The sequence below is a fragment of the Notechis scutatus genome, chromosome 1, assembly GCF_049901735.1.
Source record: "Notechis scutatus isolate UNSWTSFEM ecotype Mainland chromosome 1, rNotScu1.2, whole genome shotgun sequence".
In the NCBI taxonomy this organism is placed as follows: domain Eukaryota; kingdom Metazoa; phylum Chordata; class Lepidosauria; order Squamata; family Elapidae; genus Notechis; species Notechis scutatus.
Genome location: NC_142009.1, coordinates 148,913,971 through 148,927,577, shown reverse-complemented (window position 1 = coordinate 148,927,577; position 13,607 = coordinate 148,913,971). Strand labels below are relative to the sequence as shown.

The window sequence follows — 13,607 nt, the reverse complement described above, 5'->3', positions numbered from 1 at the left end:
AGGAGTGAATGAAATGCACCATACTCACAGGAATGGTACCAAGCATTTGCCTTCTTAACATAATGGGGACTGGGTGCCCTCAAGTTTTCCTATTGATTTACTTAACAATTAGTAAAATTATGTAATGGTAGAAAATACTCAAGATCGCCAGAATGCTTCTTTCAAGGATCAGGCTAGAGTATGTCTGAACAGCATAAATATAAACTTTAATATTTAACTATGAGATGCTAACAGAAGAGTTAAGATAACAGTATCTGTTACCTCATTAAAAGCTGCAAAAGGAGACATGAAGGATTGCACACAGCCTTTAGTAAAGTAATACAAATTGACCACCCATTGTGCAATTACTCCCAAGACAATAAAAATCAAGTGTTCTCTGAAAGATTTACACAGCTGACATGGGAAAACTGCACAAGGAGAACAGAGATTTTATTCAAATAGCTAAACTTAATGGCTATCTTTTCACAGGATATTTTTGCTTGCAAAAACATTATTTGAAAATAACAAAACATTTGGCTGCAAGCAAAGATGCTTTTCACATGGAGAAAGGCATGTTCATCTCATGAGCCTCAGCAGGTGGAGCAGGGGGTGTTTGTCAAATGTTAGAAATCACTCTTTTGTACAGGTGTCATAATGTTGTACAGACTTAGGGGAAGGGTTGAGCTTGTATTATGATGTGACAATATGCTTTTATCACTCTGACAAATCCTCTATAGTCCGTGGACGTCTCTAAATCAATACAAGTAGTCCTTGGGTTGGGACCAGAATTTCAGCCACTAAGTGATACAAGACATCAACTGACTGCATCACTTTTTGATGGAAATCCTTGCCCTCCCTGTTATTAGGCAAGGATTGAGGATTGTTAAGTGAGGACCTCCTCACAACTTTCTGCCGGCTTCCAAAAAGCAAAGTCAGTGGAGAATCAGCAGGAAATTGCATGTCCCAGGCATCTCACAAGTAGAGGGCTGGGTAGATACAAGGCTGCTGCCTGATGGGGATGGACATGCGAGGGGACTTGGGGGCCAGTGCAGCTCAAGTACTGCAGGGCCAGGGGTGGCTGCCACCAGGTGCACGAGGGTAAGCAGGTGACTGCTGCCAGTAGAGGAGAGATGCTGTAGCTACCATAGCATGCTCCTCAGAGGAAAAAGCCACAAGAGTAAGAGAAAATTACGTGTGACCTTCCCTGCTAGTTTCCCCATTGACTTTGCTTGTGGGAATCGGTAGAGGTCAGAAATGAGGATCCCATGATATGCGATGCTATACAGCCATCCTAAATAGGAGCTGGTTGCCAAATGCCTAGATGGTGGTGACCGTGAAGATCCTAGGACGGCCAGAACTCTGAGGACTGGTCATAAGCACCACTCATTCAGCACCTTCATAACTTCAAATAGTCACTTCATGAGTGGTCATTAACTGAGGACTACCTATATTTCTTTTGTATTTTCAGCAAGAACAATGCAAAAAAGGAGTGCAACTGAAACCTGAGGGAGTTCTACTTTCCTTCCTAAATACCAGCAAGAAGCAAAATTATATAAACTGATAGAACCAATCAGTTATAATATGTGATTTTTTTTTCAGAACCACAACGCTTCTACCGCTTGTTCTATCACATAAAAAATAAGATTCTTATCCACTGAAAATTGAGAATCGGTTGAGATAATTTCTCCCTTTCTTCCATTCATTGCTCTCAGCAGTGTAGTCTTTGTAGTTTTAATGGTTATCATTTCTATACTCATGGTTGTTAGGATACAGCCCATTACTGCATTTTACTAATAGCTGATTGAACCGACAGTACAATCAATTTTATTCTTTGGCTGGTCACAAATATAGTTTGTTTTTATGATGATAAGTTTCAGTCACAAGCCTCTCTGAATTTATATATGTTCTATCTTTAGTCACATAATTAGTGGGCTTAAATAACACTGTCATTTGTTATGCTAGCCTGATACCAAAGGGAAATATATTAGAATCATTTAGCAGTGTATTTTAATGTAAGAAAAAAACAATGCAACAAGAGTTGTTCCCATAAAATCCTTCTGGAATTATTTGTATATTGGTTTTCTGCCTACATCAATCATCAACTTACCCTAATAACCAATTTGTCCAAAGTCATGGTTGCTTCTTTAATTGGTGATGAAACCTGTAAGATAAATAAAAGATGTATCACGTTAGGAAATCTGTAATGATTAAGGACTGTGAACACTACATACCATAATGTCAAACTTGAGAAGAATGTTGTATGAATGCATATTATTTGGTTTTTCTTTTTACTTTGTAGCTTACTACAAAGTACAATTAGGCACAGAATGCATGTAGTATGTTTAACCAAATAGCGTGGGGTTTTACATTATTTCCGCAGATACAATTCATTTTTTTTTACAATTATTGGGATAGAGCATGGAAAATAGCACATTTCTAACATTTATGGTCAAAGTCCCAGCCATATAATTACTTAATAGGATAATGGGAGAAATACTACTGTAATATTTCCCAAGCATGACACTTTTGCTATCCAAAACTGTCAGCAATAGCAATTTCACCCAAAGATGGAAAACCTAAGTGTTACTTAAGTCTTCCTATAAGAGATATATGTTCAATCAAAGGTATATTTTTTTCTATTGAGAATGCATCTTTATTTATGCTACAGTTGTCATAACCTTCCTAGCTGGATTCCATTTACTTCACCATCGTAAATGCAAACTGCTCTGATTAAGAAAAAGAAAAAAATACTACATATAACCGAAGGACACTTCTGATCAAAGCTTCTGCTTAAAAGCGAACATTGTAAATAATGTTACAGTTTGCAAAATTTCAGGATTGATTTACTCGTGTTAGATTATTTATGATTTAAATCTACTATTCTGCCTGTTTGATTAATATGATTATCAAGTGGAAGTTGAAGCCGAGAAGCTCAAATTATAGGAGGGGACAAAAGCAGGAAGCTTCAGACCGGTATCAATCTCTGCTTGGGCGCTCTCTTATTCGGAGTAAGAACTCTGCCTCATGAGGACAATTTCATATTTTAAACATCTCTGGACTCTCCCTCTAAATGGCAAAAGGAGGTACCAGCAGGGGACATGAGTAAGGTCTTGTAATGGCATGTGGGAATGACCTTAGGACAGTGGCTCCCAACCTTTGGGCATCAGGGACCAGTTCTGTGGAGAGAGATTTTTCTGCGGACTGGAGGGGGGGGCGTGGTTTTGCATCCTGCAAAGGGGGCTTTGCTTGTTTGCGCAGACCAGTTGCTGTCATGCTGCAGACCGGTTCTGATCCATGCGTCGGGGATTGGGGATCCCTGCCTTAGGAGAAAGGCGGGAGAGTAGTAGACTAAACAAATTGGCATGCAAAAGATGTCTCAACCCACAGAAGTAGGGAGGGTGTGGGAAATGTTTTTGAGAGAGCAAAAAGAGAAAAATGGAGAAACACTTTCAGATTTACCTATATTATAATACAAGCTTCTAATGAAGATAGACCTAGTATTCCTGATTGTGCTTCTTGTTTGGATTACTTTGTAGGGTTTACAGGTATGGCTGGCACACCTAATGCCACACTTTCTTCAAGTAACGGAATACCCACAAAATAAGCATTCACCTCATAAGAACTCACCTATCCAGGCTAAACCAAAATATGGGGTTGGGACAGATCAGAAAAACACAATAGCCACTTCCTCGATATCATTGCCAAGAGAATTACACAGAATTACATATATCAAGGCAGTAAGGAGAAATCAAATTCAACTCAAGAAAGTCTTTATCTTAATGCTTAATATTAGAGTGAGGCCTTCCTTCCCGCTGGCAGAGAAATCAATCCCAGGTTCAAATACTCTATCCTCTATCATTTATTACAATTTAAAAAAATCTTTTCTCGGAAGTCCCATTGCCCTGAATCACGCTTAAAACCAAGGGAGGAAAACGAAAACACATATAAACACACGCACAGGCCATTTGTCAGAGAGACCAAAATACTTTCTACATTCCTCAGTTCCTGGAAAAAAAATATAGCCAGATTTTAAATTATTTTGCATTCAATACTTAGCTGTCTGACGAATGCTGAGCACTGTGTAATTAAAGGCAAATGTTTTCACAATTTAAAAGCAAACAGAAAAGGATAAAAGCTCGTTGAGATTAGCTCTGGAATAAAGAGCAAAGAAAAGACTCAGAAGGAGGCTCAACAGTAGCAAACTATTGAGATAGAATTTAGATGTAAAAAAAAAACCCCTTTCCATATAGAAACTAACTTTCTAAAGGAGAATATTTACAGCTCAGAGTTGAAATGAGGTGGTCTTTGTGCTCTCTGAGCTTGGTTGTTTTCTTGCAGACATTTTATTACCCAAGCTAGGTAATATCATCAGTGCTAGTGGTAGCGCTAGCTAGTTTCAGTAATGAAACATCTACAAGAAAACTAAACAGTCAAGCTAAGAGAGCAGCAAGGACCCCTCAACTAACACTCTTAACCTATGTATATATGGACATACGGTAGATACTTGAATTAGAATTAGAATTCTATTGTACCAATAGAAAGGTACAATCTGCAATGGGAATCACCATAGAAAGAACAACTTTATACACAGAGTCTTACCAAAGATTTAGCTAGAATTATTCACAGATCTTGATATATTTTGAAGCAACTGCATATAGGCCTTTAGGAGCAAGATCTAAATCCAGGACTATAAAGTAATTACTAAAATTTAATACAAAGATCTGAGCAGGAAGGGCAGGTTCACAGTTTAAAACATGATTTACACCTATTTTTAAACAAAGAGTACCTGCAGTGTTTTCAGACAGTCCATTTATTCCCAAAGCTATCTAAATTGCAGGCCTAATTCCCCTGTGCAACTCTTATTTTGTAGGAGAGCAAATTCTGGGCAACATTCTTCAAGCTGTGAGTTATTTTCAGTGGTAATGGAACCCAGGTCATAATTTGCTATGCCAAATAATTTTCTGACCAAGGACAAAGATCCCAGGGCATAGGGAGAACAATCTATAGCGAGAACAAACAGGATTCAATCTTTTGCAAGACTGTCTTTTCTTATTAACAAGTTTAAAATGTTATGAAGATTCCAATGTACATAAGTATGCTGATAAGCATCACAAATCTGGTTATAAATTCACAAAATACATGAAAACATTCTGCAGCGTGAAAATGTGGGTTCAGATTCTTCCAAGGAAAGCACTCTAAGGCAGGATCAGTTTCCAAAAAAAAAGGATTTATTGTGGTCAGTGGAGGGTAGAAATGCACACCAAAGAGTTCAGTAACCTTTAATGAATTCCTACACCCTATTATGCCTCTGTACCACAATGTTTTGTAATGTTTATTAGTTTTTACTTCAGTCTTTACCTTATATGGGTTCTTAAAGTTATTTCTTCATTCTAAGACTTGTTGTATGTGTCTTTCGCTCTTTGACCTAATGGCAGTTTCTGTGCAACCATATTTACCAATATGTATGCTTTTTGTCTGTGTAGCACAGGAATGTCAATCTCGATTTCATTGAGGGCCACATCAGGGTTGTGTTTGACCTTGGGGACTGGGTAGGCGTGGCCAGCTCAATGTCACTCATGTTGGAGACTCCTGTGGACACCTCCCGAGCTCCATTTTCACTGGCAGAAGGTTGCAGGAGGCCATCACAGCCACCTGACGTCTATTTTCATCAGTAGAGGCACCGTGGGCCGGTACCTAGCTGTTCCAAGGTCGCCCCATGGGCAAAATGTAAGAACCTAGCGGGCCGTATACCACCCGCGGGCCTTGAGTTTGACACCTGTGGTGTAGCAGAATTAAAAATTTCCCCCTTCAATTCTTACCTGCCAGCAGAGCAAAGATTTGGGACTTCTCAATTCAGATTCTAATAGCAACCAGATGACGCTGTAGAATTCACTGGTTTCCTTTCTGAACAACTGTAAAAAAAAAAGAAGAAGAACAAGATTGTTAATTGCCAAGCTGGAGAATTAAGATGTCTGAATCCTTGAGAATTTCTTATCAACTAGTGTTCAAGAATACTGTGCCACACAAAAGTGGAAAAATTACTTAAATCAAACTTCATGAAACATTGATTTCCTTTTTGCTATAACAAAAATCTAATTACAGAGGCCTCCAATTTTAAGCTGGGAGTCACACCTCTCACAATAAGGTGCTGAGGACTTGACATTCTTACAATGGTTACCTTAGGGGATATAAAACAATTACAAAGCATTAATTTACAGGCTTTTAACTGCTATCCTGAAAACCAGAAGAATAGCCTCTGCTTTTCCTTCTTTTCCTGAGGATACTAAATGCAGCAACCTAAGATTTTTCTTTTCTACAAAAATTTATAGGTCTCATCTAGGGTCCAGAAGCATTCTTGAAAATAAAGAACTTGACCGATATGAAGCAAACCAGCTTCTTAATTTAATGCAAATAAAAAAATAAAAAAATCAGATAGGGCACGGAGTCTTGTGGTCACCCAAAAAGGTTTTCCCCAGGCACACAGGTGCACATGGATGCCATGTTGGAGATCCCAGCATTAGGTAATTATGGATTTTATGCCACACTGTTAGTTAAATCATAATGCTCGAAAGACAACAGGAATTCCTTTGAATTCTGGACAAACAGTAACATGACACAAATTTCTTCACCATTCTGCCTTCAACTGTTAAGAAGGACTGGGCCGAAAGCTATCACCAAAGGGCTTAATTTTCTGTACTTTGCCAAAAGGGCTAAAAGCTCCAGCAAAGTACTAATTCATTTTGCTAACCCTTGAAAAGGATTACATTGACTGACCTAAACCAAGACATCTATAGGGACACCCTACGCATCTGCAAAATAGATGTTCCTGCTGCATACAATGATGCTATGAGGACAGGATTCAAGGTCAGGAGCAGATCAACACAATTGATTTGCCTAGAAAGGATTAATGTTCTGGGTAGATAAAAACCTATAGCAAATAAACAGAATAATGGAAACCTCTACATATAGAGAATTAGAAAAGGAGAGGCCACAATACATTCTTTTCTCATGGATGTTTTTTAATACACCTTCATTTTCTCTTCACGGAGAAGCATACAATTCACATCTCGAAGCATTCCGATCTACAACACAGATACAGGATGATCAAGTCACTGAGATCCAGCCTATTTAACCCTCATGAAGAATCATGATCCGCATTTAGTGATAGGAAATACAATGCATCTATACTTCAATGCACCAACATCATATTCCATCTGAAAGGTTGAGATGAATAAGATTATTGTCAGGTTTCAGGTTAAATTGCTCAGATGCATTTGAGATAATATGGCTCATCCGTATGCATCTGGTGTCCTCCAGATATATTTGCATATTAAATGCTACCCAATGAATAGCAAATTCATTTCCAAATGTGATTCTTTCCATAATTGAAATCGGGATCTCAAGTTTGAAGGATTCCAGGAAGATCAAAGACTTTTATAGATAGAAAATTAAAAAGATAGCATTCTCAGCTGCCAGAAAATACAATTTAAGAAGAAGAAGAAGAAATTTTTTTTTGAGAAGAAACCATATATCTTGGAAGGGTATAACTTAAAGAGGAACACTTCACACTTCAGATATTATAGATCCCATTTATTATTTCTTTGTAAATCATCTCTTTCCCATCCAAAATATAAAGTCACTGTTTAACTAGCTCCTAAATCCCACTTTGTTTGGAAACAATAACTGATCATTCTAGTTCTGCAGTTCAGTATTTAATTATAAGAAAATCTTCCCATTTTAGTTGTGTTCATGGCACAACAGCATCACCTAGTGTTTGACAGAAATATTTCTGCAAAGATTTTAACAAACAGAATTTCTTCTGTGTAAGTAGTAATCATTCTCCAATTCCAATGGCATCTCTTCCTCTCCTGCTTTTGAGTGCACATTGCTTTTATTGAGTGTACATTGCTTTTATTATTTCCCAATTTCTTCTCCTTTTCAGATTTTCTTAAATAATATTCTGCATGAATTTGGAGTGTAAAATCTCCTTTGCACCCATTAATTCTTACAGCCAGGCAAGAAGAAATGTTCTCATACTTGAGATCTGGGACTGAACCTGAAGTAAATAAGGTGATATTGGGAGGGGGCAGAAGATCCTTTCACATTTTGGATTTGTTCTCTCAGATACAACACCCATGGTGAGAGTTTTTTCCCCCAAAAGATCCTCTTTTACAAAATGCAAGCTTAGCCAACTTCTTGTAGCTTGCCTATAAACATTCATAGACATCCCCTTTCATTGATAGCTTAATGGAAGACACCAAAGCAAAGATATTTGCAATAACTTCACTGACACTCTTCAAGATACGTTGGGAAAACCAATCTGGAACATCCTTGCCTGAAGTGCCCCAAGATACTAAGATTTTTTGGTCACTGAAATACTGTAGATAAATACTTATTTTTGCCATTTTTTAAAATGTTCAGTTCAACATTATAGTATTTCAATAATCAAGGGGATACAGTACATATTCATAAGCTGAACCAGTAGCTACATGAGATACTAAATATTGCAGGTGTAACTTATTTGATTTATAGCCTGACACCTTTCAGGAATTTGCATTATATCTGGCATCCCCTCTTATTTTCCCCCACATCAACCCTGTGAGATAGATTGGACTGAGAAGGTGACTGGTTGAAAATCAACTAGCCAGCATCCATACCACAGGGAGGAGTCTTTATAGTCAATAATCTTAGCTACCACACTGCACAAATGTATATTCATTTATAGATGCCTGCATGTGAACCCAGGCAGATAATTTTATATGAAATACCTTGGGAATATTCAAGTATTTGAGGAATAAAATTAGGCAGGTTTGATTTAAAATTAATTATCTATTTTATCTGGCTAGCTTTTCACAGCAAACAACCAACATAGAATTGGTAAATATGCATTTGTAAATAAACCGTTTTAAAACATTTTTAAAAATCAAGAAGCAGGCAATTTCAGGAAACAATGAAACACAACAGGTGAATTAATTCATCTGCATTTTTCTTCTAATTCACTCTGGGGGGAAAAAAGTGTTTCAATTTTTTCAGTTTGCAAATGGTTTCTCGATTCTGAACAAAACTAGCCTAAAGGAAAAAACACTTTTAAACGGCAAAAGAAAATGCTGTTAAATGTTTTACTACTGTTACAAAATCCAAATCTTTTCATTAATTCACTACTATGGCTTTGGAAAAAAAAAACTGCGATTTTCAACTACAGATTTCTTGACTAAATTACTCTTTGCTCTTATGTTTCACAGTTCGTATGATTACTGGATGATTACTGAATGTTCAGGTCATAATCAACTCCTTGTCACCAGCTAAGGATTAAACTTGGTATTAAACCCTAAGAATAGCAGTAGGAAAGTGAGCCTGACTGCACTCCATTTTTAGCACCTGCAATGTAACTCAGCCATTGCCTGATTCTTTTTTCAAGGTGACACTCGGTTCCATCCCATCAACAGCATCAGAAATAAAATAATTATTTCACTGCTCTTTAATCATGCCCCCACAAAATAGACCTGAGGAAAGTAAGCCAAGGTTCCTTGTCTCCTTTTAGCTCTAGTAAACGTAGAATTTCATTTATATCTTTATGATCTGCCTTCCCTAACAAAATCCAACCAGGTCAGTTAGGGTGGGATGCTCCTTGTCCCTTCCCTTCAACGTTGCCTCTTCTACCCTTCAAACCTTCCAAAAAGCATGGAAGACTTGACTTTTCCTCCAATCCCTGAAATAAGGTCAGGTGGAGTGAGATGATTTAATGAGAGACTGTATGTTGGAAGTTTAACTTTGGTGCAGGGTTTTAAAAGTTTATGGTCTTAATTGATTTAATATGGTGCCATGCTATTGTTGGAAGAAAAATCCATCTGGTTCAGTTCCAAGCTGGGAGAAAGACACTGGAAACATAGAGGCTGATTGGAAAGATGGTTTAATGATGAACAGAATCACCAGGGTTTGTGGTTCTGGTGCAGCTGACTCCAAATGGAGTTGGTTATACCTTCTTTGGGCTTTGTATTTGAGCTTCCTGTTCCTGTGCAAGAACGTTTCCTTTAATATTCTATTGGCTGTTGTCAGATTCCTATGGGGGGGGGGGGTCATGTAGGGATCATAGCTGGCTGTATAGGCAGAAGGGGAAATGTAAATCCTAGGTGTTCATCTGAGTTAATCTTGTCAACCTACCGTATTTGCCGGCGTATAAGACGACTTTTTTGCCCTGAAAAACATGCCTCCAATTGGGGGGGTCGTCTTATATGCCGGGTCGCCTTATACACCGGCAAATAGTAATTGGGAAGCACTCTGCGGCTGCCCGCGGCTGAGGCACTTTGCGCACCGTGGAAATGAATCCCGTGAAGCCGAAAGAGCAGCCAGCCTTCTCCCAGCTCCCAAGGAAGCGAGGCTCGCACCGCCCGGGCTCCGCTGAGGTATCCGGCTGGGGCTGTCAGGAGTTGTTACCGCTGGCGCGGCTCCGCGCTCCAGTCCTGCGTTGCCTCGGGAAGGAAAGGCAAAACCAGGAGCCGCTGCTGCCATTGCAAAGCGCCGCCGCGGCTCTTCCTTTTTGCCTTTCCCTTCCCGAAGCAACGCGGGACTGGAGCGCGGGAGCCGCGCCAGCGGTAACAACTCCTGACAGCCCCAGCCGGATACCTCAGCGGAGCCCGGGCGGTGCGAGCCTCGTTTCCTTGGGAGCTGGGAGAAGGCTGGCTGCTCCTTTCGGCTTCACGGGATTCGCTTTCCACGGTGCGCAAAAGTGCCTCAAAAAAAAAAAAGTGCAAAAGTGGAAGGCGTGCGGAAGAGGGGGCGAGTATATAACAAACTATATTTTGAGTGGAAATGTTGGGGGGTCGTCTTATACGCCGGGTCGTCTTATACGCCGGCATATACGGTAATTGCTTATCTGGAGTTTCTGTCAGGCCCAGTCTTTCTGAATGGAATACCAAATCTGCATTTGTAAAAGTTGGCCTCCTCAGTTTCTGCTTGGAGGCAGGGAGACTGGGTCTGGTTTCTGAATAGGCTGCCCCAATCTTTCTTAATGGGCACAAAATATCTGCTGGGAGTTATTAAGAAAGATTGAGTCTGCTTCCTGTCTTTGAGAGCATGTCTCTCCATTTCTCATTTAGAGAAATATAATATTCTGCCTTTTTAATATTTCCCAAAATATTTTATTCTTGGGGGGGATAGGTGCTGATTTTCTACACTATTTTTATTATTGATGTTGTTTTAATTGTTAATTGGGAATCTGTCAGTTTTATAGAAGATGTGAAAGGATATAAATATTTTAAATAAATGAATACATTTTCCTATAAATGGATTTTGGAGTTCTTAATATAGCACCTCAAGACCCCATAAATGTGTTTCATGTAGGATAATTAATAAAGCCTCCTTTCCCCCTCTTAGGAGCAGTTGCTATAAAGTAGTTATTGCAAAAGCCCCTGGCAGTGTTTACATCATCAATCTTTTTTTTTTTACTCCCTGGAGCAGCAAAGTTTTTCAGAAGGGTCACTAAATGAATGTTGCAACTGTATACTACTGACTTCATCATTTCTTGTCAGCTTACTATCCTGAATATACTTGCAGCATTATACCTGAGAAAGCTGCGTCCTAGGCATTTAATGTTTACCACTATTTCTTGGAAATGTTTAACAATATGTGTGTTTCTTGATTTATCAATTTTAACAGTAAGAAAGCCACTTGTGATGTGGTGGATTACAATGAAGCGGCAGTTTCCCAGGAAAGAGGAATAATATTCCAAGAAGAGAGTGAGACAAGAGACAATGCAGCTTGGAGCTAGATCAGAGAAGAGGGGAAGAGATTTAGGACAGCTACATCCTAAGATCTTCTAAGGTATATTTGTTAGTAATAAACATTTAGTCTGGCACGAGTCTGTTATATGGTGTGAACAAATAAAGAAAAGAATTGAATGTTGGCAGCATTATTCTCTATTGTTCCTGAGATGGGCATGACACATACTTTTTTTCTGTTAATACATAAGCACATATGATGAAAATGTCGTGGATATATATGCTATCCATTAAGACACAATATAACAATTTTTCCCTAAGCTAGAATATTTACACAATTCTCAATTTCACCAAGGAAAAGACAGGATACAAAATGTTTCATGACACAAAAATATTTATTAACACAGGTCTTGAGGCCTTACATTTGTTTGGTGTGACATTTTATGCATTTTAGTGGTTCTTAACACTCACACATAAGAATTTTATTAAAATATTTTGAAACAAAAGCTGTTTCATAGCTTATTGCTATGACGTGGATTTTAGATATCAGAGGATAGGTTTCATGACCAAAAACCAGTCAAGTACCTAATATTTCAGGAATGTGTTCTACTCTTTCATTTATTTTCATTTATGTCTTGTCTCGTCTCTCCACTCCTTGTACAAATCAACTCCAAGACCTTAATTCATTGACCATTTTTAGTACTTTATTAGGAAGCCATTAACTTAGCACTCATCTGCATATTATACAGTAGAATAGAATACAAGTATCTCAGAGATACCATCCTGAACATAATTTCAGTTTTTACAAAACATTTCAAAGAAACTTTTAAGTATCTGCTTTAAAGAAAATCCATTAAAATATCCATGACTCATAAAATCATAAAAACCCTACCAAAAGATTAATAAGGTTGCTATAAAGAGAATACTGATTGTATACATTGACACAGGTGTGACACTACAGCCATTGGAATTGGATTACGTAAAACAGGCATAAAGTAGCCAGGTTTATATGCTCCAAATAGACATGCATACCAGGGACAGGAGTTCTAAGGTGGGAGACAGCAGGAGAATGGGAAACCAATTGGCAGTAGAACATAGTAGTAGCTAAGCAAACTAAGGGGAAAGAAAAATTAAGGGTAGCGGATGGGGGATAGGGACATATGTCATGCTTGAATTCAAGTGCAGTCATAGCTAATTATAGTTGGATAAGGCAAGTATAGCTGGACTGATGCATAGGCCACATGATAGAAGAATAAGGTATGTCAATTTTACCCCATTCAATTCAGTCGATCAGTCTGAAATTTATTATGGCTGAAACTTGGAACCGAGGTGATCCCTGCACAGAACAAAATACATTCTCCATTCCATGCATGCCTCTAAACTGAATGAAAATTAAATTTAAATCTATAAGGAAAACTTAAAATTGCTAAAGTATGCATGAAACAAATTATATGATTTGTGAATATGGGAAATTAGGTGGCTTAGAATGATTATAACAATTTATATTTTTCAGGATTGGACCGTACAAAGGAATATCCTCAAAAAACTTCCTTAAGTGCATCCCGGCACACACATACCTTGTACAATTCTACATAAAAACTGTGTTTACGTTGTCAATCTTAGCATTGATAACAGTCACAACTTTAAGCTCGTTGCTTTTGTATTTAGTAATTCCTTTATTTTACTTTCGGGACAGCAAATGGGATCACATTCACGCAGCTAAGGTCGTGTTTTATGAGCACTACTACTTCCTCCACCTTTACTGAGTTTCCCCAAATCACCGGTTGCAACAATAACAAAAACCCCTCTGCCTCTTGTGATGCTCCCTAACAGCGGCCCAAGACAAAATCGGTGGTCAATTCCCACGACTCCTAACACACGCTTTAAAACTACGCACCGTGTTTGGTAGCC

The 13,607-nt window shown here is 38.4% G+C and overlaps 1 protein-coding gene and 1 long non-coding RNA gene across 3 annotated transcripts in view; one reads left to right on the top strand and one right to left on the bottom strand.

Annotated features, from left to right (window-relative positions):
• The window catches only part of SLX4IP (SLX4 interacting protein), a 99,209-nt gene that overhangs the window by 85,555 nt on the left and 47 nt on the right, over positions 1–13,607 (bottom strand). The window contains exons 2-3 of the mRNA XM_026668511.2: positions 5,799–5,891; positions 2,087–2,140 (exon numbers count right to left, since the gene is read on the bottom strand). Of these exons, the coding sequence (XP_026524296.2) occupies positions 2,087–2,113 (27 nt within the window). The 5' untranslated portion in view covers positions 2,114–2,140; positions 5,799–5,891. The remainder of the gene's footprint in view (positions 1–2,086; positions 2,141–5,798; positions 5,892–13,607) is intronic.
• Positions 9,351–13,343, top strand: LOC148133040 (uncharacterized). 2 transcript variants are annotated; one of them, XR_015746166.1, is made up of 3 exons: positions 9,351–9,698; positions 11,635–11,799; positions 13,210–13,343. It is a non-coding gene; the product is annotated as an uncharacterized LOC148133040 (long non-coding RNA). The 2 variants fall into 2 exon arrangements; XR_015746165.1 differs by lacking the exon at positions 13,210–13,343 and having other exon boundaries at positions 11,635–11,888.